Below are 24,813 nucleotides of genomic sequence, written 5' to 3'. Positions count from 1 at the left end.
TTTACCTGTTCCATCCACCTGGCTTCACCACCATCTTCTAGCTTGTCCTCCTTTCCTTCCCCCCACTCTTTTCTTCTGGTAAATTACCCCTTCCTTTCCAGTCCTAATGAAGATGCTCAGCCCGAAATTTTGACTGTTCCATCAAAGCGACCTGACCTGCTAAGTTCTCCGTGAATTTTATGTGTGTTGCTTTGGATGTTCAACATCCGCAGAGTCTCTTGTGTTGAAGATAAGTCACCTGGAACACCCCGGGGTTCTGAAAGAGATTGTAGATGCATTAATAGTGATCTTTAAAGAATCACCAGATTCTATAATGGTTCCTGAAGGGAAGGAGACAAAAAACAAGAAATTGTAAGCCAGTTAGCCTGATTTTTAGTGGTTGGCAAGAAGTTTCTTGGTATCACGTGGTAAAATAAGCTGAAATCAGCATGGTTTCCTTAAGGTGAAATTTTGCCTGACAGATCTGGTGGAATTCTTTGAGGAAATAACAGGCAGGAGAAACGAAGGAAAGTCAGTGGAAGTTGTTTACTTGGAATTTCAGAAGGCTTTTGACAAAGAAACCTCAGACATGAGGCTGTTAAAGCAAGTTAGGAGCCATGGTATTAAAGGAAAATATATTTTCAGAAGTGATTTTACACAGATCAATTTGTCAGCTCCCTTCTCACTATCATCGAACCAAGTCTGTCTTGTCATATAAAAAAAATTGCTGGGAAAGCTCAACATATTTATCACAACTTTATTTACAGGAGGAAACAATTTGAGTATTTTGTTTATCTCCCAATCTCCTGTTCTCTTCCCAGAGCTTTGCATAAGGGGTGCAGCAGAAAGACAGCAATTAGTATCACCAGTAGTTCTAAATAGAAGAGAGAGAGAGACATTGTTAACCAAACCTAAGGGAACTGGGAGAAAATGCAGAATACAGCATGTGAGGTTAGATGAACCATGATTTCATTGAATGGTGGAGTTATATAAGCTCAATGGACTACATGGCCTCAAATATTCCTGTATTTCATCTTGATCCATGGCCGATCAAAGTGCCGATCTTTGACTTCTCACCAGTGATCAGCAAGTAAGTATATTGTCTGATCTGTAAATGCACAAGGGCAGATGTGATTTCAGCAACAATGATGGCAGTTGCATTAAATTTCGAGTAACTTGCAGATGGTGATTTACTTTTCAGTTGTAACCATTTCACATGAACACACTTACATACAAATTAATGATCTATGGTCAGAAAGAATATATGGTGATCATATCACTACTGAGTTAGTAGTGTACTGCAGATATTTTTGCTGTTGCAGGCTCAACAACCAATTATTCTCAGAGTATAAGGATAACATACTCTCCATTACTGGCAAAGCCACCAGTTACATATGCAGCTGTTCTTCAAGAACATCTCTTAAAAAACTGTTTATACCATTGGTCAACAAAACCAACAAAACATATATGAAAGTATAGTTGCAACAGAGATGTTGGTAACAAACATAAATTGAAACAAGCAGGATTACAGCTAACATAAGTCACAAAAGTAGAAGGCGCAAACATACTAGAGAAAACCTTGCATTGCAGAGTTGCTTTTTATTATATCAGGCCTTGACACGGCTTTTTGACAATGATGAATGGTTGCAAATGTAATTGCCATGTAACATGGGCTCTGGGGAAATGAAGAAACCCTACAGCATACTTATATCAGGAATAAATATGTATCATTGAATAAACTCACTGCTAAGCAGGAAGAAATACGAATAGTATTATGAATTATTTGTGAATGTTGACTTTTAGTGCACTTTAAGGACCTTGGACATGGGGAGAGGTTGAATGAACTTGGACTGTTTACTCTAGAATATTAGAGATTTGGGGGCAAACTGATAGAAATATATAATATTATGAGATGTATAGATAGGGAAGGTGGGTGTCTTTTTCTCTGGGTAGAAGTGTCAGATATTCAATATTTAAGATGAAGGTGGGGGCCATATACAGAATGGAAGATGCCCAGAAGGCCCTGCCAAGGGAGGTGGTAGACACAGATAAAATAGTAATGTTTAAGAGGCACTTAGAGGGACATGTGAACAAGAAGGGAATGGGAGGATCTAGACCATGTACAGGCAGATGGGATTCATTTGGAACAGAGGTGGTTGTCGAGCTGGGCTATTCCTGTGCTGTACTGTTCTGTGTTTAAGTAAATCCATAAAATGTAGCTGGAAAGGATACCACCTATTCAGTGTCCAAAATTCTGCACTGTCTGTTCACTACCAGAAATGGAATAGAATGGGTCTTTAAGGAAACGTGGTACTCTACATACCAGCCATCAGCTTAGAGAAAATAACTCAGAGAGCAAGCTTATCTTCAAGTTCAAGTTCAAGTTTAATTGTCATTCACCCATACATGAATATCCATAAACGTAGCCAAACGGAAGAGAGTTACTCCGGGGCAAAGGTGCCAAACACAGTGCTAACATTCATACATAGCAAAAGGCACAAATATCAGTAAAATACAGTTTCACAAAAAAGCATAGCCCAAGACCCTAAGTCCATGAAGGTTGCAGCAGTCTGCAGTCAAACACAATACAGCTTGTCTTCTGTCGCGTGAACACTAGGGTGGGGGGGGCAGCACTGACTCTACCTTGGATAGCGCACCACACTCCCTACAATGGGGTGCACCAGCTCTGACGCCTCTCTCCTGGGTGGCTGTAGAATAGGCAACACCACGGCTTGAGACCTAGTCATTGCTACGAGGTCTCACAGTTCCCTCACCATCTGCCAATAAATCAGTGAATCAGACTTGCAGAATTCCACATTAACAATGTCCAACAGAGTCTTGCGGTCACAAGAAAAGTGAATTAAGGTGATCACTCGTTAGACTGCACACTGCCATGGTGCACCCACCTCAACGCCTCTCTAACGCAGGCAGCAGCATGATCAGCACCAAGTCCAGCTCCTTCACTTTCCCCATCAACAAGCAAGTCGATGAAGGGATATATCTGCAGTACTTTAAGTTCATAATATCCAGTAGGGTCTTGCAATCACAAAATAACATTTTAAACAGATAATTACACCTTTGGTTGACCCCGTAGAAGCTGCTGTGACCAAACGCGCCACCATCTTTGTCATTGCAGCTGTGGCACCAAGCCAAGTATTTATATCCAAAGATGAAAACCTAAAATATAAAATAGAAAATGCTGGATATGACACATTGTCCAAAAGAAAAGTAGGTTATATCAACTTAAGTAAAATTACATGAAGAACAGTGACTGTTTTATCCATTAGTGAATAAAGTCCTAATGAAGTACGTTTCTGAAGTACAGTAAGTGTATCACGTGGAAACTAGTTATGTCAGGCTTACACTTAAAATAAATATCTCCGCCAGGAAGTAATTTGGAGAAGGAGGAAGCTTGGTGAAGAGGTCAGAGGAACAGGGGGCTGAGCTCACAAGCTAACTCACAAGGCACAGCTCTTGCTGAGTCAAAAGACTGCTTAATAGCAAACTTCCTGTGCAACAGCCCTAGTAATATACAGACCAATAATACCCCACAAAGTACACTGCAGATGCTGTGGTGAAATCAAGACGTACAAAAAAGCTGGATGAACTCAGCAGGTCGGGCAGCATCCGTTAAAAGGAGCAGTCAACGTTTCAGGTCGAGACGAAAAGTCCTGACGAAGGGTCTCGACCCGAAACGTTAACTACTGCTTTTAACGGATGCTGCCCGACCTGCTGAGTTCATCCAGCTTTTTTGTACATTCCAATAATACCCCCAGTGGGTAGCAGAGAAATTTACCAGTGGCAAGTAATCTAGAATAGACAGTTACAACATTAATGAGCAAATGCAGACATGGGCCTGTACATATACAGTGGTGCGAGAAACACAAAAAAAATTATACATCTCATTTATTTATTGAAAAAAATTATCCAATATTAATGTATTTGTTTGAAAAAGTATATGAACCTTTGCTTTTAGTAACTTGTGTGACACCCTTGTTCAGTAATGACTTCAACCAAACGTTTCCAGTAACTGTTGATCCATCCTGCACATCAACTTGGAGGAATTTTAGGCCATTCCTCCTTACAAAACTGCTTCACCTCTGGGATGTTGGTGGGCTTCCTTACATGAACTGCTTGCTTCAGGTCTTTCCACAACATTTCTATAGGGTTAAGGTCAGGACTTTGACTTGCCATTCCAAAACACGTGTTTCTTCTTTTTAAACCATTCTGTTGTTGATTTACTCTTGTCTTTCAGATCACTGTCTTGTTGCATTAAGCCTCTGTTAAGCTTTAAGTAACAGACTGCTGCCCTGATATTCTCCTGTAAAATGTCTTGATACAATTTTGAGTTCATTATTCCCTCAAGCTGTCCGGGCCCTGAGGCGGCAAAGCAGCCCCAAGCCATGATGCTCCTTCCACTGTGCTTCCAGTTGGGATGTTTTGGTGGTGGTTTGCAGTGTCCTTTTTCCTTCAAACATAGCAATGTGCATTTCTGCCATAAAGTTCAACTTTTGTCTCATCTGTCCACAGAATATTCTCCCAGAAGTTTTGTAAAACATCCAGGTGGTCTTTTGCAAACTTGAGACATGCAGAATGCTTTTTTGGAGAGCAGTGGTTTCCTCTGTGGTGTCCTTCCATGAACACCATTCTTGTTCAGTGTTTTTCTTGTAGTGGACTCATGATCAGAGAGTTTAGCAAGTTCTAGAGATTTCACAAGTCTATTACCCTTGGATTTTTTATCACCTCCTTCAGCATTGCATGATTTGCTCTCGGTGTGATCTTTGCAGGATGCCCACTCCTAGAGAGAGTAACAACAGTACTGAATTGCCTCCATTTGTAGACAATTTCTCTTAGTGTAGACTGATGAACTTTCAGGACTTTAGAAATGCTTTTGTGGCCTTTTCCAACTTCATGCATCTCTACAATTCTTCTTCAAAGATCGTCTGAAAGTTGTTTTAATCAAGGCATGGTGCACATAAATGGATCTTCCTTGAGAAGAGCAGGGTCTGTCAGTAACCTGAATTTGTGTGTGTGTGTTTTTATAGGGTAAGGCACCTCTACAACCCCCATATCCAATCTCAATTCATTGATTCAAACACTTGACTCCATATAGCTTTTGTAGAAGGCATTACCCCAAAGGTTCACATACCTTTTCCAACAAATGCGTGTAACATTGGATAATTTTTATCAATAAATAAGTGAACAAGTATGATGTTTATGAGTTATTTATTTAATTGTGTTCTCTTTATCTGGTTTTAGGACTTATGTGAAGATTTGGTCATATTTTAGGTTGTACTTATGCAGAATAGAGAAAATTCTACAGGGTTTACAAACTTTCTAGCACCACTGTGGGCACATCAGTACTAGACAGAACACAAGTGTAATTGTATGAGGCAGGTGCACCAATAAGGACAAATGTGTCTGTGCAACAGTGTAGGCAGTGATGCTAGTAAATTATACAAGTTAATTTGTTGCAAATAGGTGCTGCCATAAATAGATAGACTTGTAAGTATAGCTCAGCAGATTCTGCACCAGGAATAGATACTCGGTACAGATGTAGCTGCGATGGAAATGACAATCACAGGTACATAAGTCAGTAAAGAACAAAGCTGTATAATCCACTAATAAACAGATATGCACTTGTAACTGTAACAGAAAAAGCAATAAGCAATATATTAATGCACTTTGTAGCTATGACAGGCAAGTAAGTGTGATGGAAATCCTATTTATTCACTAATTTGATATTTGGTGAAGTTACATTGAAGGAGCGGGTGGAAACTTAATTTCACAATGAACAATTTGAAATTCCAAATGAACAAAAAGTGCATTGAGCAAAATGTTATCTATTGTCATACTTCATGATTAAAACGATTTAAAGAAAATGTTTTATTTTAATTATTACTGGTGACTATCCTGCCACTTTTATTATGCTCATCAGTTCTCTGCACATACTAACGCCATTCCTGAGTTACTCTGATATATGTACTTTGAGATATCCTAAGATAACACTGGTAAGTGGTGATTCTTTGCATGTAGCTCCGATGAATATCATCAAATATTCCTATTTAGGTCTGCTACGACTGAAATCCACAATCACAGTCATGGGTACTTCAGTAAGCAACATCAGTTTAAGATATTTTTAAAAATCTTTCGATCCTCAATATCGCTGGACCCTGGATGGCGGACTCAGGTTGTGAGTGCAGTTCCGCTTCAAGAAAATGGAAGTGCAGTAGGTGTGCTGGGCTACAGGTACAATTGAAACACAGAGGCCTTAGATACTCACTTGTGACCATCTTGCTGGTGAACTTGCAGTCTCTGCAAAATAAAATTGAAAATCTCAGAGCAAGATTGCAGTACTGGAGGGTCATAAGGGACTGCTGTGTTATTTGCTTCATGAAATGTGGCTCACCCCCATCATTTCAGATGCAGCGCCGTAACCTGAAGATTTCACCCTTCACCAAAGACAAGACATCAGAGTTTTTTTTAAAGGCAAAGGAGGTGGAGTATGTCTTAAGATTAAATCATCATGGTGCACAGACATGGTGGTTCTGTCTCAATCTTGCTGAGCCGATCTGGCACATCTAGCAGTCAAGTGTCAACTGTTTATCTGCCAGGTGAGTTTTCTGCCATCATCCTGGTAGCAATGTACATTCAACCTATGGCCAATATCAGGCGGGCGCTGGAGGAACTGAACACCATGATCAGCTGTCACAAAACAGCACATCCTGATGCTTTCTCTATCATTGTGGGGGATTTTAACCAGGGTGGCTTGAAGAAATTTCTGAACAACTTTGACCAATGTATTACCAGAGGAACCAACACACTTGACCTCATTATACCAGTATCAAAGATGATTACTCTGCCATTCCATGCCCACGCTTTAGAAAGTCCAGTCATTTGGCTGTTCTACAGCCAGCACACAGCCAGAGACTAAAGACCACAGCTCCTTTTCTGAGGATCGAGAAGGTATGGTCAAGGGATGCGGAGGAGTGCTTATAGGGCTGCTTTGAGTCAGTGGGCTAGTTAATATTCAGGGATTCATCTTTAAATGTGAATGAATACATCACAGTTGTCACCAGCTTTATCATGACCTGTGTGGTGAGTGTGTGTCTTTGAGAACATACAGGACATACGCAGACCAAAAGACATGGATGAACCAGGAAATTATTAGTCTGCTAAGTGCTAGATCTGTGGCATTTAAGACTGGTGATCCAGAATTATACAAGAAGTCCAGGTATGAGCTCCAGGTAACTATTTTAAGAGTGAAAAGTCAGTTCCAATTAAAATTAGAGACAGAATCAGATGCACATCAGCTCTGGCAGGGTTTGCAGGCCTTTACTTCCTACGAGGGAAAACCTAACATCATGAATGGTGGATGTGCTTCACTCCCAGATGAACTCAATGCACGCTTTGAAAGGGAGAATAAAACTACATCGCTGAGAATCCCTGCAGCGTCTGATGACCCTGTCTCGGAGGCCATGTCGAAACATCTTTCGAGAGGATGAATCCTTGCAAGGCATCAGGTCTTTGTAGGGCACCGAAAACCTGTGCCAGCAACATCTTCAGCCTCTCGCTATTGCAGATGGAGTTTCTCACCTGCTTCAGAAGGAGGACAATCACACCAGTCCCCAGGAAGAGCAGGGTGAGCTGCATCAATGACTATTGCCCAGTTGCACTCACAACTACTGTGATGAAGTGCTTTGAGAGGTTGGTGATGGTCAGAATCAACTCCTGCATAGACAAGGACTGGGACCTGCTGCAATTTGCCTTTCGCCACAATAGGTCTAAGTCTACTGCGGATACAGTTTCACTGCCTTCGGATCACCTGAATAATAGCAATACCTACATCAGGCTGCTGTTTGTTGATTGCAGCCCAATGTTCAACACAATTATACCCTCAATGCTAATCAACAAGCTCCAATACCTGGACCTCTGCACCTTTGTCTGCATCTGGATCCTTGATTTCCTCATCGGGAGACAGCAGTCAATACAGATTGGAAATACCATCTCCTCCCCACTGACAATCAACACTAGCGCACCTCAAGGATTCGTGTGTAGCCTGCTGCTCTACTCCCTCTACAACCCTGAGCTTTTTCCCCTCCACCATCATATTTTTGAATGGACAATGGATCCATGAACACTACCTCCCTTTTTTTTGCTGTCTTTTTACACCACTTACTTCATTTAAAATTTTTTTAAATATATTTATTATTGTAAGTCATAGTTTTATGATTATTTTTATTGCAATGTACTTCTTTTGCAAAACAACAAATTTCCACAACATGGCACTCATTCCGAAAAGGGAGCAGATCACTGATCCACAAGCCAGCTATGTTTCAACAATGTTACCTAAAGTCAGATCTCCAGAGGTGTGAGAGTTACCTATTTCCTGATTTGCAATGTTATTGTTTTGGTAAATAACTTGCATTTTCATATTTCTCCATGACAGCATTTCCTGTTCAATTACATAACTGAGTTCTATTGCTTGTACGTTCTTTTTCAGGTTGTCTTGCATCCAACACCCAATAGTCCAAAATCAGCTGAGTTGCACAAAATGATTGTTTCAAAAAACAGCATGGATCAGGATCTGAAAATTAAGTTGGCGGTTCGGATGGACAAGCCACAGAACATGAAACACTGTGGGTGAGTATGCAGTCAGAAACACAGTGCTAAAAGTAAAGAATGGAGATGTTAATTTATTTAGTATCACCACACTTGTATGCGCTAAAATACCCATTATGCCCCATTCGTGGGATGGTTTGGAATTGCTAAAGTAAATTCAAACCCCTCAATTTCTATCAGGTATCAGTTTCTTATGCTAAATTTCAGCAAGTAGGAGCAATTGTTTGAAATTTAAATTTATTTCTAGATCTTATATGTTCATTGTTTCATTTAGCACATGGGTTACCTAAACAAGTTCTTAATTTAACAACTACCTAATCTTAGACTATGAAGGACTATATTTGGATATATTAATAGAAACTGTTATTTCACTGTTTCTGTGTAGATGTAGGTATGAAGTATTCAATCTGGGAATAAACCCTGAATGTTAACTTGGTTTTTGGATTTGCTGTAACATAAAATGTTCAAATTAATCATAACTTTGTAGATCAGATCAGCATTAAGGCAAACAAGGAAACCACTTGGCATATCTTAAGACTGTTTTTTGACTCTAGAAGAATAGAAAACCTACAGCACAATACAGGCCCTTCGGCCCACAAAGCTGTGCCAAACATGTCCTTACCTTAGAACTACCTAGGCTTTACCCATAGCCCTCTATTCTTCTAAGCTCCATGGAGCTTAGAAGAATAGAGGGCTATGGGTAAAGCCTAGGTAGTTCTAAGGTAGGGACTCTGTTGTCAAAGAAATGACCCAAGTGGCCTAATTTTGCTCCTATGTGTTACAATCTCACAGAAATATAGGGCCTACTGTAGGTTTCTCAGTGTGAGCAGAATATCCTGGTATGAGTGCTGTATTGAGCCAATGAATGTGGGCTTTTGAAACACTGTTGGCGTAATAAAAACACCGACAGCATCTCTTTGATCAATTATCTTCCTTTGATCTATTCCATCTGGTTTGCTTTATTTATTCTGTTTAATACCTTAAAGGTTTTTAAAAATTATATTGCATAAGCGCATTCCGCTTTATTCTATTACAAGTGCTGGGTTACCCTATCCACTGTACTTGAATGCAATCTAATAATTGTGCCATTTGAGGTCTTTCATTTGCCTGGTTCCAGCCATCTCATCTTTACAATGGATGTCTAGTTTCTAAGCACTTCAATCCCCATCAGGAAAGTCTTAGGCCCCTCCACTTCTTTCCAGGACAAAAGGCTCGGCTAGTTGGTCTCCACTGACACTCCCATCTGGCAGCACCGTCAACCGTTTCTTTCAATTCCTTCCACTTTCTACCATCCAGAAGTGTACCAAAGACACTAGTTTGCCCCAGTTGCACCTTTTTTGTTGGCGATCAGTAGCAGTTCTTGTTCCAACTGTGTTCTGGTACTCTTCTCCAACTCTTTCTCATCTACAGCAACAACTGCACTGGTTTGGCTTCCAGTGTGGACCATGTCAATTCTATCACCTTTTGCTGCTGACTTCCACCCTGCCCTCAAATTCTTTTGGTCCATTTCTGACATTTCTTTTCCTTTTCTGGATCTCCCCGTCACCAAATTAGGAAACAAACTGGCCACCAATATGTACTTTATAAGTCCAAAGACTTACACAGCTACATCTTTTCCATGACTCCCCCACCTAGATATATCTATCCATCACTCACATAATGTACCTCCATCACCCACATAATGTACCTATCCACCCTGTCTTCTTTACTATTTCTTTTTTTTTTAGTTTCTCCATTTCCACCCCAGTTGTTCTCAAGATGAAACTTTCTATTCTGGAACTTTAAAAATATCTCCTTCGTCCGGAAACATAGCCTCTCCCCTGTGGTTGTTGCTGGGTTCTTATGTGCGAGTTCTCCATTTCCTGCATGTCCTTTCTTATCGTCCCCCCACCCAGATTAATCAAGCCATTCTGACTCATTGTTCCTTATCAGTGAAGGATTCCCACCAAAATTACATAACGATAGCTATTCAAGTAACTGCTATGGTAGTGCATAGCCTTCCTTGTTTGGTTTTAAAGTTTGTGCATATAAAGTTGGAGAAACATAATGCCCGGTTATTTCTGGTTTCACTAAAAGTGATAGCTACTGCAATGTATATCAACAATTAGCAGCTAAGAGAACAACCTGCTGTATTGTTGGCTCAAGACGTACAAACAAGCTGGATGAACTCAGCAGGTCGGGCAGCATCCGTTGAAGTGAGCAGTCAACGTTTCGGGTCGAGACCCTTCGTCAGGACTCTGTTTCTTTGATAGACAGCAACTGTTTTGTCAATATTACTATATATCATGTCAAATTATGAAATAACTCATTTGCCACATTCAGAATGAGATAAAGGACTTGCAGAATATTGAATACTTAATTTGGACTCTATACCTTTACCATATGTACTTATAATTTTCCTAACTCTGGTATACAGGTTCTGAAATTCTTGAGATACAAATTTTTTCTCACAAAAATTGGACGTTACCAAGCTACATGTTTTTGCTCCTTCATTTGTGAAATAAATCAAGGGTTCAAAGAAGGAATTTTATAGGTGAATGTATAACTAATCGACTTTGATACTGCTGATGTTATTTGGATGTATTATTCAGTCACAAGTCAATCACAATAATCAAATGACAACTTCAGCCATGAAAACGTTGGTGTGTTTAATCACATCATTAATCACTGCTTTCAATAACAATAATTTCCACTTCTATCAAAAATATTTAATATTATTTTTTGAAGATTGAGAAGACTGCTTGTACTCATCAATTATCTTCTGATCAGTTGTATGGTAACTTAATCAGGTTGTACGTAGGAGTTAGAAGGTCAAGACCTATATTTCATCACAACTTTCATAGAATTAAATGGAAATATATCGCAAGTGGTGATATCAAGTAAAAGAACTGTGCCAGATATAGCATTATAATTCTGTTAAGCATCAATGAGAAGGGCAAGTTGAAATAAATATCCCTGTTTATTCAAAACATTTGATTAAAAAATTCCAATAGATTCCTGATGCTTCACATTTTAGCTGATAGGATATCATTACAAATTCAGTTAATATGATTAAAAATATACATAGCTTGGAAAGGAACATTCAGTAGATTGGTGAATTAATAAAGCTGAATCAGAATTTGGTGTAATATCACTGATATATGTTGTGAAAATTTGCTGTTTTGTTGCAAGACATAATAAAAAACTATAAACTACTATTAGAAGTATTAAAAGTATATATAAAGATAAATGGGGCAAAAAGAGCAATGAACTAATTTGGAATCACTGTAGGTATAATTGGGTCATAGCAGATATATATCAGTGTCAGTGATAAGCTCACAAGCGGAGTACTTGGACACAGGGAACCAATAAGAATAAGGCAGAAATTCTGCGAGCGGATACCTGTTATTGGACAGCCAACATCATTGAAAATTAAACTACATATTATCTCTAGATGTAATTAAAAGACGTGTCAGGAAGACTGAATCAACGTGCATATCCCATTTGTCACAACTGAACTAGTAACTGAATCTTCCATTATTGTAATGCTATCAATTGGGCAGCTTGCAACATTAAAGTATTAGTTTAGTTGTGGGCACAAGATGTTCATTATATTCTGATCAGTCTTTAAAACTATTCAGGATTTTATCGTCGTTGCATTGATTTGTTTGAGTGCAAATGGCAGAAAATATTTCATTCAGTTTTGGTGGATTAGTATTTTTATATTAAATACTTACTGGGAAACAATCTGAATATTATAATGTTTTGAGACTTTTAAACAGACTACACTTATCTTTTAAAATTGTGTATCCATCATATCTGTGAACAGATAATCGGGCTAGATCTTCTGGACATAGTCTGTCATCTGCCCATCCATGTTTAATGTTTCAGGAAGTGAGGTGTCATGTACGGCAACCCTCTGCATTCATTCTCTGACTTGAAGCGGTGCTGAGGATGTTGTATTCTGAGCTCTTTGGCTGTCAAAAGCTCTTCAAGTATTTCTCTGATGGTCCTCCATGCTTTTCCTCTCCCTGAAATGCAGTCTTCTTTTTGATCTCACCTAACTCAGACATTGTTCCCTACTTCCTCACTCACCCCTGGCTCACACCCTCAGTTAGTCAGGAGCAAGTGAGGAAACTGCTGCCGCTCTGCAGCGTGCTGACAGATCTCATAGATGACTAGTTTGTCACTGTTTGGATCCATTGCATACACCCAGTCTGTATTACGTTTTCACCTCCTACATGAACAAGCAAGTGAGACCTTAGAAAAAAAGTGTTGTGTTGAAAGAATGCAGAAGGCTGAGTAGTAACCATAACGAAACAGAGATACGTAATGAAATAAGTTTTCAGGAGGACATGATGCTTCACGAGGATATACAGTAGAAATGTTTTTGACTACTCTAGAATGCTGCTATCGTAAGTAATTGGTGGGAGAATCACAGGACAGGTGTGTGAATGGCTGTGTGGGGAATAAGAGGGAGAAAGGAATTGATTGGATTGTTCTGAAAGCCAGCATAAATTCAGTGGGCTGAATGACCTCTTATTTTATTAGGAATATGAAGTTACGTATGTATGTAAACTACAGTGGTATTATTTTGAATGACCTGTCCTGGGCCCAGCTCGTAAGGGCAATTACAAAAATAGCACGACAGTGCCTCTACTCCTTAGAAGTTTGCCAGGGGTTGGCATGACATCTAAAACTTTGACAAACTTCTGTGGAAGTGTAGTGTAGGTTATATTGATTGGCTGCATCACAGTCAGGTATGGAAACACCAGTGCCCTTGAATGGAAAATCCTACAAAGATTAGTAGATACGGCCCAGTCCATCACCGGTAAAGCCTTCCCCAACACTGAGCACACCTACATAAACCACTGCATCCATCATCAGGGACCCCAGCAACTGAGGATATGCTCTCTTCTCACTGCTGCCATCAGGTAAAAGGTACAGGAGTCTCAGGACTCACTCCAGGTGCAGGAACAATCAGGGTCTTGAACCAATGGGGATAACTTCACTCAACTGTACTTGCCCCATCCTTGAAACGGTCCTACAATCTGTGGACTCAATTCAAGGACCCTGTCTTATGTTCTTGATACTTACCACCTCTTTATTTAATATTGTTATTTCTTTTTGTATTTGCACTTTTTGTTGTCTTTTGCACACTGGTCAAATGTCCAAGTTGGTGAGGTCTTTCATTTATTCTGTTGTGGATTTATTCAGGATTGTATGTGGGACGTATATGTAGTTGATTAACTTTGAATTTAGATAAAGATCTGACAAATGGAAGATAACGTGGGAAATGTAAACCTGATCATTTTCTGGCATGAAAAATAAAATAGCATATAAATGCTGAGAGTTACAGCAATCTGACAGGAAGCAAGTTCTAGCTGTTCCTTGGTGCAAGTATGGGCTGGAATGCAGGCACAGCAAGTTATGAAGAAAGGCAAATGAATGCTACCACTTATTGTAAGGGGAATGCAAAGACAAGGAGGTTATACTTTCATGATAGTTGATGAAAAGGTGCATGGAGTACTATATACAATATTACTCTCCTTATTTAAAGAAAGATATTAAAATTGATAGCAGAAATTGGCTATGAAGAGGATGTTCTTTCTTGTTGGAGAACCTTGAACTAAGGATCACTGTTTAAAAATAAGGAGTCATATTTAAAAGAAAAGGCAAAGATTTATTTCCATGGTTGGGTTGACTCTTTTGAACACCTTTTCCTCAAAGAGAAGAGAAAACAAAGTATTTGAATATTTTTAAAACAGATACTGTTTATAGGTACTTCATAAACAGTGGAGTATCAACTTAGTGCAGGTAGACAGGAATGTGCAGTTGAGGTTATGATCAAATCAGACTTGAACTTGTATAAGTTGTGTAACAAGTTCTGCTTCTCAGGATGATTGTATAATGACTGACAACTCCTTTGGTGTCAAGAACAGTGCCCGTGAGAAGAAACACTTCAAAGAGCTCCTCAGGTATAAATTACCTTTAACATTAGAGTTTAATGCAACAAACTACCTGTTGCAATGTCATATAGACCATCAAGACACAAAAACAATATACCAACATTTGAAAATAAGGCCTCAGGAACAGATAGTACCCCTGATAAAGTTTTATGCCATGGTAGAACATAGGCAGTGACAACCTCATCTCCCATGTATGTGAACAGGAAGATATCTAAGATGCTATAATCGTGACCATCCCCAAGAAATAAGAAAAATCCAGATGTGCTAATTGCTGAGGGATTGCTTTGCTGCCTGCCACAGCAGGCTCTCTTCAGCTGCCTCCTCATGAGGGCCAAAGAGTTGCTCTTTGAATCACTGTGCAGACTCTAAACATCTAGAAACACAATAAGCATAATCTTCACCACTTGTTAATTTTAAAAGAATTTCAGGGTGGAACAAAATTCACTGTACGGCTTTCTTGATCTAAAAGTCATTTCACGCCATCAGTCAATAGAAACTGATGAATATCCTTCCCATACTTGGAGACATAATGTAAAGAGTTTTACTCATCATGTATAGGAAGGATATAAAGTCAAGTTAATTCAATTCAGTTCAATCCTATGGAAACCCATGAATGCTCCCTAATGCCATACACAGTGGATCCACAATGGACTCACTGTCAGCACAGACTGATGTCATGCAAGGCTGTACCATCAGCCTAACACTTTAATCAATTTTCCTCACCAGCGTGCTGCACCTCAGCCCCACTAAACCTCCTGATGGAGTGCAGGTGATCTACAGGTGATATGGCAAACTATCCAACATGCATCGCTTCTCCTCCAGAACCAAGGTCAGTCCAGGCTCTGCTGAGGTTGCAGATGTTTATTGGAGACTGAGCTCTGGGTGGTTATTGTTTTATTCACTGAAACAAATGCAGAAATAGAAACCAAAAATAATTTGTGTATCTGTGGGGTGAGAAAGAGTGTTTGATACATTCTGATGTTCTGGCCAGCATTTTCCACTTTCCCATCTGATGAAAGGAATATTCAAAGATATTAACCTCAAATCCAGCTCAGAGCTGATCTACCAGGCAGCATTGATCCCATCACAGTTACACTTAGAGTGCTACTTCACAAAATCCTTCAAATCCATTCGAGGGACAAGGAAACTAATGTCACTTTTCCTCTCAGACCTGCATTTCCAGTCCTTGCTCTGCTGATGGGCACATGTTATTTGTAGGCTCAATGCCAAACTCCTGGAGCAGACATTTTATTCCGAGTTCTGTCTCGGTAAAAGATTGCTGGACAGACAGAGGAAATGATTTGAAGATGTTCTCAAAGCCTTCTTGATAAAAACCTCATTGGAATCTCTGTGCAATGATCAAACTGGAGAAGCATCAAAGTTGGCATTAGCAACCCTAAATCCATTCATTGGGAACACAAAGAATGTCAGAATAAATACTGGCAGGAAAACACATTCAAAACCAATAACCTATATGCCTTGGTAGGCCCACCATGTCCTATTTGTGGTGATGTTCACTTTGGCCTCGCCAGCTATCTTGGAAACCACAGGACTATAGTCAAACAGGTCACACAGACCCTGAGGGATTGCTTAGGTAGTAGAAGATTTGTCATCTGAACCTTAACAGAGTATTTTGTGATATATCAAGGTTCTACTACCAAAGTGTACAATAGCAATTTATTCAGACAAATATCCCAGGTGATTTTTAGAGATTGAGATTTGAGGTCCTTTGCAGAGGGTCCCAGGGACAGTGGCAAATTAAGTTTTTGTTGCAGCAAATGATTAATTTACACTGTGCACAGAAATTGTATGCTAGAGAATTTTTGAGGTTATGCAATAGTTTATTTGCTGACAGCAACTTTTGCAGACCCACTGGATGATCTTAAAGCTCTACACATGTTTTTCTTTAAATAAAAATTACTTGTGGGAGTATTCCTCATTCCCATGATAATTGTTTGATGGTTTGCTTTGTTCAAGAAAATGCTTATTTTTTCTACTCAGTTATTGGGGCCTTTTTTTGCTTTTCAAAGTTTTCTCAGAGTATCTTACAGAACACAAAAAAGCTCTTTCGCCCACCAATTCTGTGCCGATGATCAAGCACTCATTTATTCCCAAAAGTGGTGTTGTCTGCCTGATGGCCGGGTTCACATTTGACCTGCAGAGAAGTCTGGAGTAGGAGAGGTAAGATCCAGTTGTCATGGTCCATGTGAGTACCAACAATGTAGGAAGAACAAGTAAAGAGTTACTGTTGAGGGAATTTTAACAGTAAGGAATAACTTAAAATGAAGAAACAAAAAGATAATAATCTCTGCGTTGTTACCTGAGTGGCATGCAAATGAACACAGGGTTAATAAGATCAGAGAGCTAAATGTGTGGCTCAAAGACTGGTGTTGGAGAAGTGGGTCTAACTTAATGGGACATTACCACCAGTATTGGGGAAGGTTCCATGTTGGGACAAGGGCCCAGGCAAATCATATAGCTAGGGCTGTGGATAGGGCATAAAACTAAACAGTATTGGGATGGGTTCAGCAGCTTTGAAAAGCAGGACAGGTTACTGAAGTCTCCACAATACAGAATAAGATAAAAAGTGTAAGAAAGGCATAAGAATTTAAATTCTGGCAATATGGAGACAAAATTGAAAAGAAGGTTGGTGAATACAAGACTGAAGGTGTTATGTTTGAATGCACACGGTATACAAAATAAGATAGATGATCTTGAGGCATGGTTAGAAGTTGGCAGGTATGACATTGTGAACATCAGAATTGTTGGTGAAAGAAGATCACAGTTGGGAGCTTAACATCAAAAGATACAAATTGTATTGAAAGGTTAGGCAGGTGGGCAGAGAGAATAATGTGTTTTTGTTGGTAAACAATGTAATCAAATCTTTAGAAAGAAGTGACATTGGATCAGAAGATGTAGAATCCTTGTGAGTAGAGCTAAGAAACCACAGGGGTAAAAATACCCTGATAGGAGTTATTTACAGGCCTCTGAACAGTAGCCAGGATGTGGGATACAAATTACAACAGGAGGTAGAAAAGACATGTAAAAAGGGCAATGTTACAGTGGTCATGGGCAATTCAGTACGTAGGTAGATTGACAAAATCAGGTTGGTACTGGATCCCAAGAGAGGGAATTTGTAGAATGCCTGTGAGATGGATTTTTAGAGCAGGTTGAGGTCGAGCTTACTAAAGAAAAGGAAATTCTGGATTGAGTGTTGCGTAATGAACCAGATTTGATTGAGGGGCTTAAGGTAAAGGAACACTCAGGAGACAATGATCATAATACAATGAAATCCACCCTGCAGTTTGAGAGGGAGAGGCTAAAATCAGATGTATTGGTATTACAGTTGAGTAAAGGTAACGACAGAGGCATGTGAAAGGAGCTGTAAAAGTGATTGGAAGGAGACACTAGCATAGATGACGATAAAGCAGCAGCGGCTGGAATTCCTTGGAGTAATTTGGAAGGTGCAGTATTCATCCATTCTATAGAAGAAACATTTTAAAGGGAGGATGATACAACTGTGGTTGACAAGAGCAGAAACGACAGCATAAAACCAAAAGAGAGTGCATACCAAATAGCGAAAATGAGTGGAAAGGTAGAGGATTGGGAAGCTTTTAAAAACCAACAAAATGCAAAAACAAAACTATAAGGAGAGAAAGGATGAAATACGAAAGTAAAATATCCAATAATATAAGATATGATACCAAAAGATTTCTCAGAAACTTAACATTAAAGGAGAGGCCAGATGAGTATCGGACTGTTGGAAAATGACGCTGGAGAGATAGTTATGGGGAGAAATGGCAGACAAGTTGAATAAGTATCTTGTGTCAATATTCTCTGTGGACGACAGCAGCTGAATGCCAGAAATTTGAGAGTGTCATGGGCAGAAGTGAGTATAATTGCTATTACTAAGAAGGTGCTTGGGAAATTGAATGGTCTGAAGGTAGATAAGTCACATGAACTACACCACAGGATTCTGAAAAAAGGTAGCTGAAGATATTGTGAGGGTATTGGTAGTGACCTCAAGAATCACTAGATTCTAGAATGTTCCAGAGGACTGGAAAATCACAAATCACAATTGTCACTCCACTCTTTACAAAGGGAGGGATGCAAAAGATGGGAAATTTATAGACCAGTTAGCCTGACTTCAATGATTGGCAAGATGTTAGAATCTATTATTATTAGCCAGAAGGTGGTGGATATGTTAAATTCATTGCCACTGACAGCTGTGGAGGCCAAGTCATTGCGCAGAGTTTGATAGATTCTTGACTAGTACAGACATTACAAGTTGTAGGGAGAAGGCAAGAGAATAGAGTTGAGATGAAAAATGAAGCCACAGAGAGCAAAACAGTTAGAACCATAGAACATTACAGCACAGAAACAGGTCTTTTGGCCCTTCTTGGCTGTGCCAAACCATTTTTCTGCCTAGTCCCACTGACCTGCACCTGGACCATATCCCTCCATACCCCTCTCATCCATGTACCTGTCCAAGCTTTTCTTAAATGTTAAAAGTGAATCCGCATTCACCACTTCATCTGGCAGCTCATTCCACACTCCCACCACTCTCTGCGTGAAGAAGCCCCCACAATGTTCCCTTTAAACTTTTCCCCCTTCACCCTTAATCCATGACCTCTGTTTTTTTTTTATCTCTCCTGGTCTCAGTGGAAAAAGCCTGCTTGCATTCACTCTATCTATACCCATCATAATTTTATACACCTCTATCAAATCACCCCTCATTCTCCTACGCTCCAGGGAATAAAGTCCTAACCTATTCAACCTTTCTCTGTAACTCAGTTTCTCAAGTCCCGGCAATGTCCTTGTAAACCTTCTCTGCATTCTTTCAACCTTATTGATATCCTTCCTGTAATTAGGTGACCAAAACTGCACACAATACTCCAAATTCGGTCTCACCAATGTCTTATACAACCTCACCATTACATTCCAACTCTTATACTCAATACATTGATTTATAAAGGCCAATGTACCAGAAGCTTTCTTTACAACCCTATCTACTTGTGAAGGCACATTTAGGGAATTATGTATCTGTACTCCCAGATCCCTCTGTTCTACTGCACTCCTCAGTGTCCTACCATTTACCTTGTATGTTCTACCTTGGTTTGACCTTCTGAAGTGCAATACCTCACACTTGTCCGCATTAAACTCCATCTGCCATTTTTCAGCCCATTCCTCCAACTGGTCCAAATCCCTCTGCAAGCTTTGAAAACCTTCCTCACTGTCCACTACACCTCCAATCTTTGTATCATCAGCAAATTTGCTGATCCAATTTGCCACATTATCATCCAGATCATTGATATAGATGACAAATAACAATGGACCCAGCACTGATCCCTGTGGCACACCACTAGTCACAGGCCTCCACTACCACTCTCTGGCTTCTTCCATTGAGCCAATGTCTAATCCAATTTACTACCTCACCATGTATACCTAGCGACTGAATCTTCCTAACTAACCTTCCATGCGGGACCTTGTCAAAGGCCTTACTGAAGTCCATGTATACAACATCCACTGCCTTCCCTTCATCCAATTTCCTTGTAACTTCCTCGAAAAACTCTTAACAGATTGTTTAAACATGACCTACCATGCACAAAGCCATGTTGACTTTTTCTAATAAGTCCCTGTCTATCCAAATACTTGTAGATCCTATCTTAGTATTCCTTCCAATAGTTTACCTACTGAATTATCTTACTGCTTATTTCTCTCCAACTATCAGTGACCAATTACACTACTTTTTGAACACAAGCACAGTGTAGTGTGTCTGTGCACGTGACTGACACTAGTTAGAAACTGTTCAACAACAGTCTGCTGTACCAATTAAGCAGCACCGTGTCTCAAATAAACGAAGGAATTCCAGACTGTTTTCTCAATTAGTTTTTGTTCTTTAATAGTTGTCCAAAATGCGTGGTTGCCCCAATTAACCAAGGGTCCAATTAACCGGAATCTACTATATATAAAAAATATTAAATTAAATTAATAGTGCGAAAAGAGAGGAAAAAAGTAGTGAGGTAATGTTACTGCGTTCATTGTCCATTCACAAATCTGATGGTGTAATGGAAGAAGCTGTTTCTGAAATGTTGAGAGTGTGTCTTCAAGCTCCTTGATGGTAGGAATGAGAAGAAGGCATGTTTTGGGTGATCCAAATCAGTATCAGGTTTAATATCACCAGACTATGTCATGAATTTTGTTGCCTTCATGCAGTACATAAAAATAGGAAAAAACATAAATTACAAGAAGTATATATTCTAAAGGAAAGGTGACCCAACTGTGACTAATAAGAGAAGTCAAAGCCAACATAAAAGCCAAAGAGAGGGCATATAATAGAGCAAATATTAGTGGGAAGTTGGAGGATTGGCAAGCTTTAAAAAACCACAGAAGGCAGCTAAAAAGTCATTAAGAAGGTAAAGATGGAATACAGAAGTAAGCTAGCCAATAATATTAAAGAGGATACCAAAAGTTTCTTCAGATACATAAAGTATAAAAGAGAGGTGAGAGTGGATATCGGACTATTGGAAAACAATGTTGAAGAGGTAGTAACGGGGACAATGAAATAGCGGATGAACTGAATCAGTATTTTGCATCATTCTTCACTGTGGAAGACACTAGCAGTGTGGTGGAAGTTCCAGAGGTCAGGGGTCATGAAGTGTGTGAAGTCACCATAACGAGAGAGAAGGTCCTTGGGAAACTGGAAGGTCTGAAAGTTGAGAAGTCATCTGGGCCAGATGGTGAACACCCCAGGGTTCTGAAAGAGGTGGCTGAAGAGATTGTGGAGACATTAGTAATGATCTAACAAGAATCACTAGATTTTGAAATTGTTGTGGAAGACTAGAAAATTGCAATGTCACTCCACTCTTCAAGGAGGGGGAGAGGCAGAAGAAAGAAAACTATATAGGCCAGTTAGTCTGACCTGAGTGATTGGAAAGATGTTGGAGTCAATTATTAAGGAAAACGTCTCAGGGTACATGGAGGCATATGACAAAAGAAGCAATAGTCAACATCGTTTCCTCAATGGAAACTCTTACCTGAAAATGTTTCAGAATTCTTTGAAGAAATAACAAGCAGGATAGACAAAGGAGAATCAGTTGATGGGTTCTTGGATTTTCAGAAGGCCTTTGACAAGATGCATATATGAGGCTGGTTAGCAAACTATGAGCCTTTGGTATTACAGGAAAGATTATAGCATGGATAAAGCAGTGGCTGATTGGTAGGTGGCAAGGAGTGGGAATAAATGGAGCCTTTTCTGGCTGGCTGGCTGCCGGTGACTAGTGGTGTTCCACGGGGTCTGTGTTGGGACCGATTCTTTTTACGTTATATGTCAATGATTTGGATGATGAAATTGATGGCTTTGTTCCAGAGTTTTCAGACAATGTAAAGGTGGGTGATGGGGCAAGTATTTCTGAGGAAGTAGAGAGCCCACAAAAGGATTAGACAGATTAGGAGAAAGGGCAAAGAAATGGCAGATGGATTACAGACTCAGGGAGTGTATGGTCATGCACTTTGATAGAAATGAAAGGGTTGACTCTTTTCTAAATGGAGAGAAAATAACAAAAAAAAGTGAGGTGCAAAGGAGCTTGGGAGACATTGATAGGATGCAGAAGAGGGCTGAGAAGTGGCAGATAGAGTTCAACCCAGAGAAGTGTGAGGTGGTACACTTTGGAAGGACAGACTCCAAGGCCTTCCTAAGTGAGGTCTCACTAGGAGTATTGAGAGCAGGTTTGGATCCCTTATCTTAGAAAGGCTGTGCTGGATCTGGAGAGGGTTCAAAGGAGGTTCACAAAAATGATTCTAGGATTGAATGGCTTGTCATAGAAAGAGCGTTTGATGGCTCTGGACCTGTATTCACTAGAATTCAGAAGAGTGAGGGGCGACCTCATTGAAACCTATCAAATGATGAAAGGCCTTGATAGAGTGGATGTGGAGGGGATGCTTCTTATGATGGTAGAGTCTAAGATAAGAGGACACATCCTCAAAATAGAGAAGCATCCTTTAAGAATGGAGATACAGAGGGTGGTGAATCTGTGGAATTCTTTGGCACAGGCAGCTGTGGAGGCCAAGTCTTCTATTTTTAGTCTTCTATTATTTAAGGCCGAGCTTGATCGATTCTTGATTGGACAGGGTATGAAGACATACGACGAGAAAACAGGAGATTGGGGCTGTGAGGAAAATTGGATCATCCATGATGAAATGGTGGAGCATACTGGATGGGCCAAATGGCCTAATTCTGCTCACACACACACACACACAAACCCCCCCCCCCCCCCCAATGTAGAAGGAGTCAATTTTAGAAAACCTAGCACATTTATTTTTCAACATAGTCCCCTCCTACATTTACACACTTAGTCCAGCGGTCGTGGAGCATACGAATCTTCGATCTCCAGAAAGTGTCCACAGCAGAGGTGATTGATCAGTTCGTGGCCTAAGGTAGAAGGAGATGAGTTACTAACTTCAGAATTTCTGCATAATCACTCAAAAAGTTGACCTGCATGTGCATGTAATGAGAGCTGTATAACTCATCTCCTTCTACCTTAGGCCACGAACTTATCGATCACCCACCTGTGGACACTTTCTGGAGGTCCAAGATACGTATGCTCCACGACTGCTGGACTAAGTGTACATGTAGGAGGGGACTATGTTGAAAAATAAATGTGCTAGGTTTTCTAAAATTGACTCCTTCTGCCTTAGGCCACGAACATATCAATCACCCCTCGTGTATATATACAATAGTTAAATTAAATAAGTAGTGCAAATATACAAATAAAAAAAGTAGTGAGATAGTGTTCATGGGTTTAATGTCCATTTAAAAATCGGATGACAGAAGCGAAGAAGCTGTTCCTGAATCGTTAGGTGTGCGCCTTCAGGCTTCTGCCCTTCCTTGCTGATGGTAGCAATGAGACATGTCCCAGGTGATGGTGGTTCTCAATAATGGATGCCATCTTTTTGAGGCATCACTCCTTGAAGATGTCCTGGATCCTACAGAGGCTGGTACCCATGATACAGCTCTCTGCAGCTTCTTTTGATCCTGGGCAGTAGACCCATACCAGACGGTTAGAATGCTCCCAGCAGTACATCTGTTGAAATTTGCGAGTGTCTTTGGTGACATACCGAAGTTCCTCAAACTCCTAATGGAATATAGCTACTGTCATGCCTTCTTTGTAACTGCATCAATATTTTGGGCTCAGTTTAGACCCTTACAGATATTGATACCCAGTGACTTGAATTGCCCAATCTTTCCACTTCTGATCCCTCTATGAGAACTGGTGTGTTCCCTCGTCTTTCTGAAGTCCACAGTCAGCTCTTTGGTCTTTCTGACGTTGAGTGTAAGGTTGTGAGATTCTGCCAACAATGGTTGTATCATCAGCAAATTTATAGATGGCCTAGCCACATTATCATGGTTGTAGAGAAAGCAGAGCAGTGCGCTAAACTCTCATCCCTGAGAGGTCGAGGTTATTTCCTATCTGCACAAATTATAATCTTCCTGTTAGAAGTTGAGGATCCAATTGTAGAGCAAGGTACAGGGAACCAAGTTTTGGAGCTTTTCAATCATAACTGTAGCAAAGGTTGTAATCAATAAACAACATCTTGACATAGGCACTTGTATTGTCCAGGTGATCCAAGGCTGCGTGAAGAGCCAATGAGATCACATCCACTGTAGACCTATTGTGGTGATGGGCAAATTTTAGTAATTCCAAGTTCTTGAGTTAATTCTAGTCATAACCAACCTCTAAGCACTTCACAACACATAGATGTGAGTACTACTAGACAATAGCCCTTAAGGCAGCTCAACCTGCTCTTCATGGTCACTGGTATAATTGTTGCCCTCTTGATGCAAGTGGGAACTTGTGACTGTAGCAATGACTGTAGAGATTGTAAATGTCTTTGAACATCCCCACCAGTTGATTGGCCCAGGTTTTCAGAGATCTACCAGGTTTGTCATCGAGGTCTGTCTTGGCGAGTGTTCACCCTCTTGAAAGATAGAGTATTGTCAGTGTCTGAGACAGAGATCACAGGGTCTGTCGGCCTCTGTGACAGATATCACAGGGTGATGGAAAATCTGCTAAGCATTTCAACTCGGCTAAGGATGATAAATGTTGGCAAACAGACGGCGGGAAGAAATGAGAAAAATGGAAAGGTAAATCCTGTCAGGAGGTCCAGTAATGTGGAATATAACAACATTCAGCTTTAATTATTTTCGAACGTTTAGAGTTTTCAAGTATTTTAGGAATAAAATCCAGTCTTCTACAGTTTTGTC

General features: G+C 40.0%; 1 protein-coding gene across 6 annotated transcripts in view; it reads left to right on the top strand.

Annotated features, from left to right (window-relative positions):
- cadpsa (Ca2+-dependent activator protein for secretion a) overlaps nucleotides 1-24,813 on the top strand; it is a 453,076-nt gene that overhangs the window by 221,324 nt on the left and 206,939 nt on the right. For all 6 annotated transcript variants that reach the window (XM_073072303.1, XM_073072304.1, XM_073072299.1 and 3 more), the window contains exon 8: nucleotides 8,483-8,622. In XM_073072303.1, the coding sequence (XP_072928404.1) occupies nucleotides 8,483-8,622 (140 nt within the window). The remainder of the gene's footprint in view (nucleotides 1-8,482; nucleotides 8,623-24,813) is intronic.

This window comes from Hemitrygon akajei, chromosome 19 (genome assembly GCF_048418815.1).
Source record: "Hemitrygon akajei chromosome 19, sHemAka1.3, whole genome shotgun sequence".
Lineage (NCBI taxonomy): Eukaryota > Metazoa > Chordata > Chondrichthyes > Myliobatiformes > Dasyatidae > Hemitrygon > Hemitrygon akajei.
This window is presented reverse-complemented; position numbering and strand designations above follow the sequence as displayed.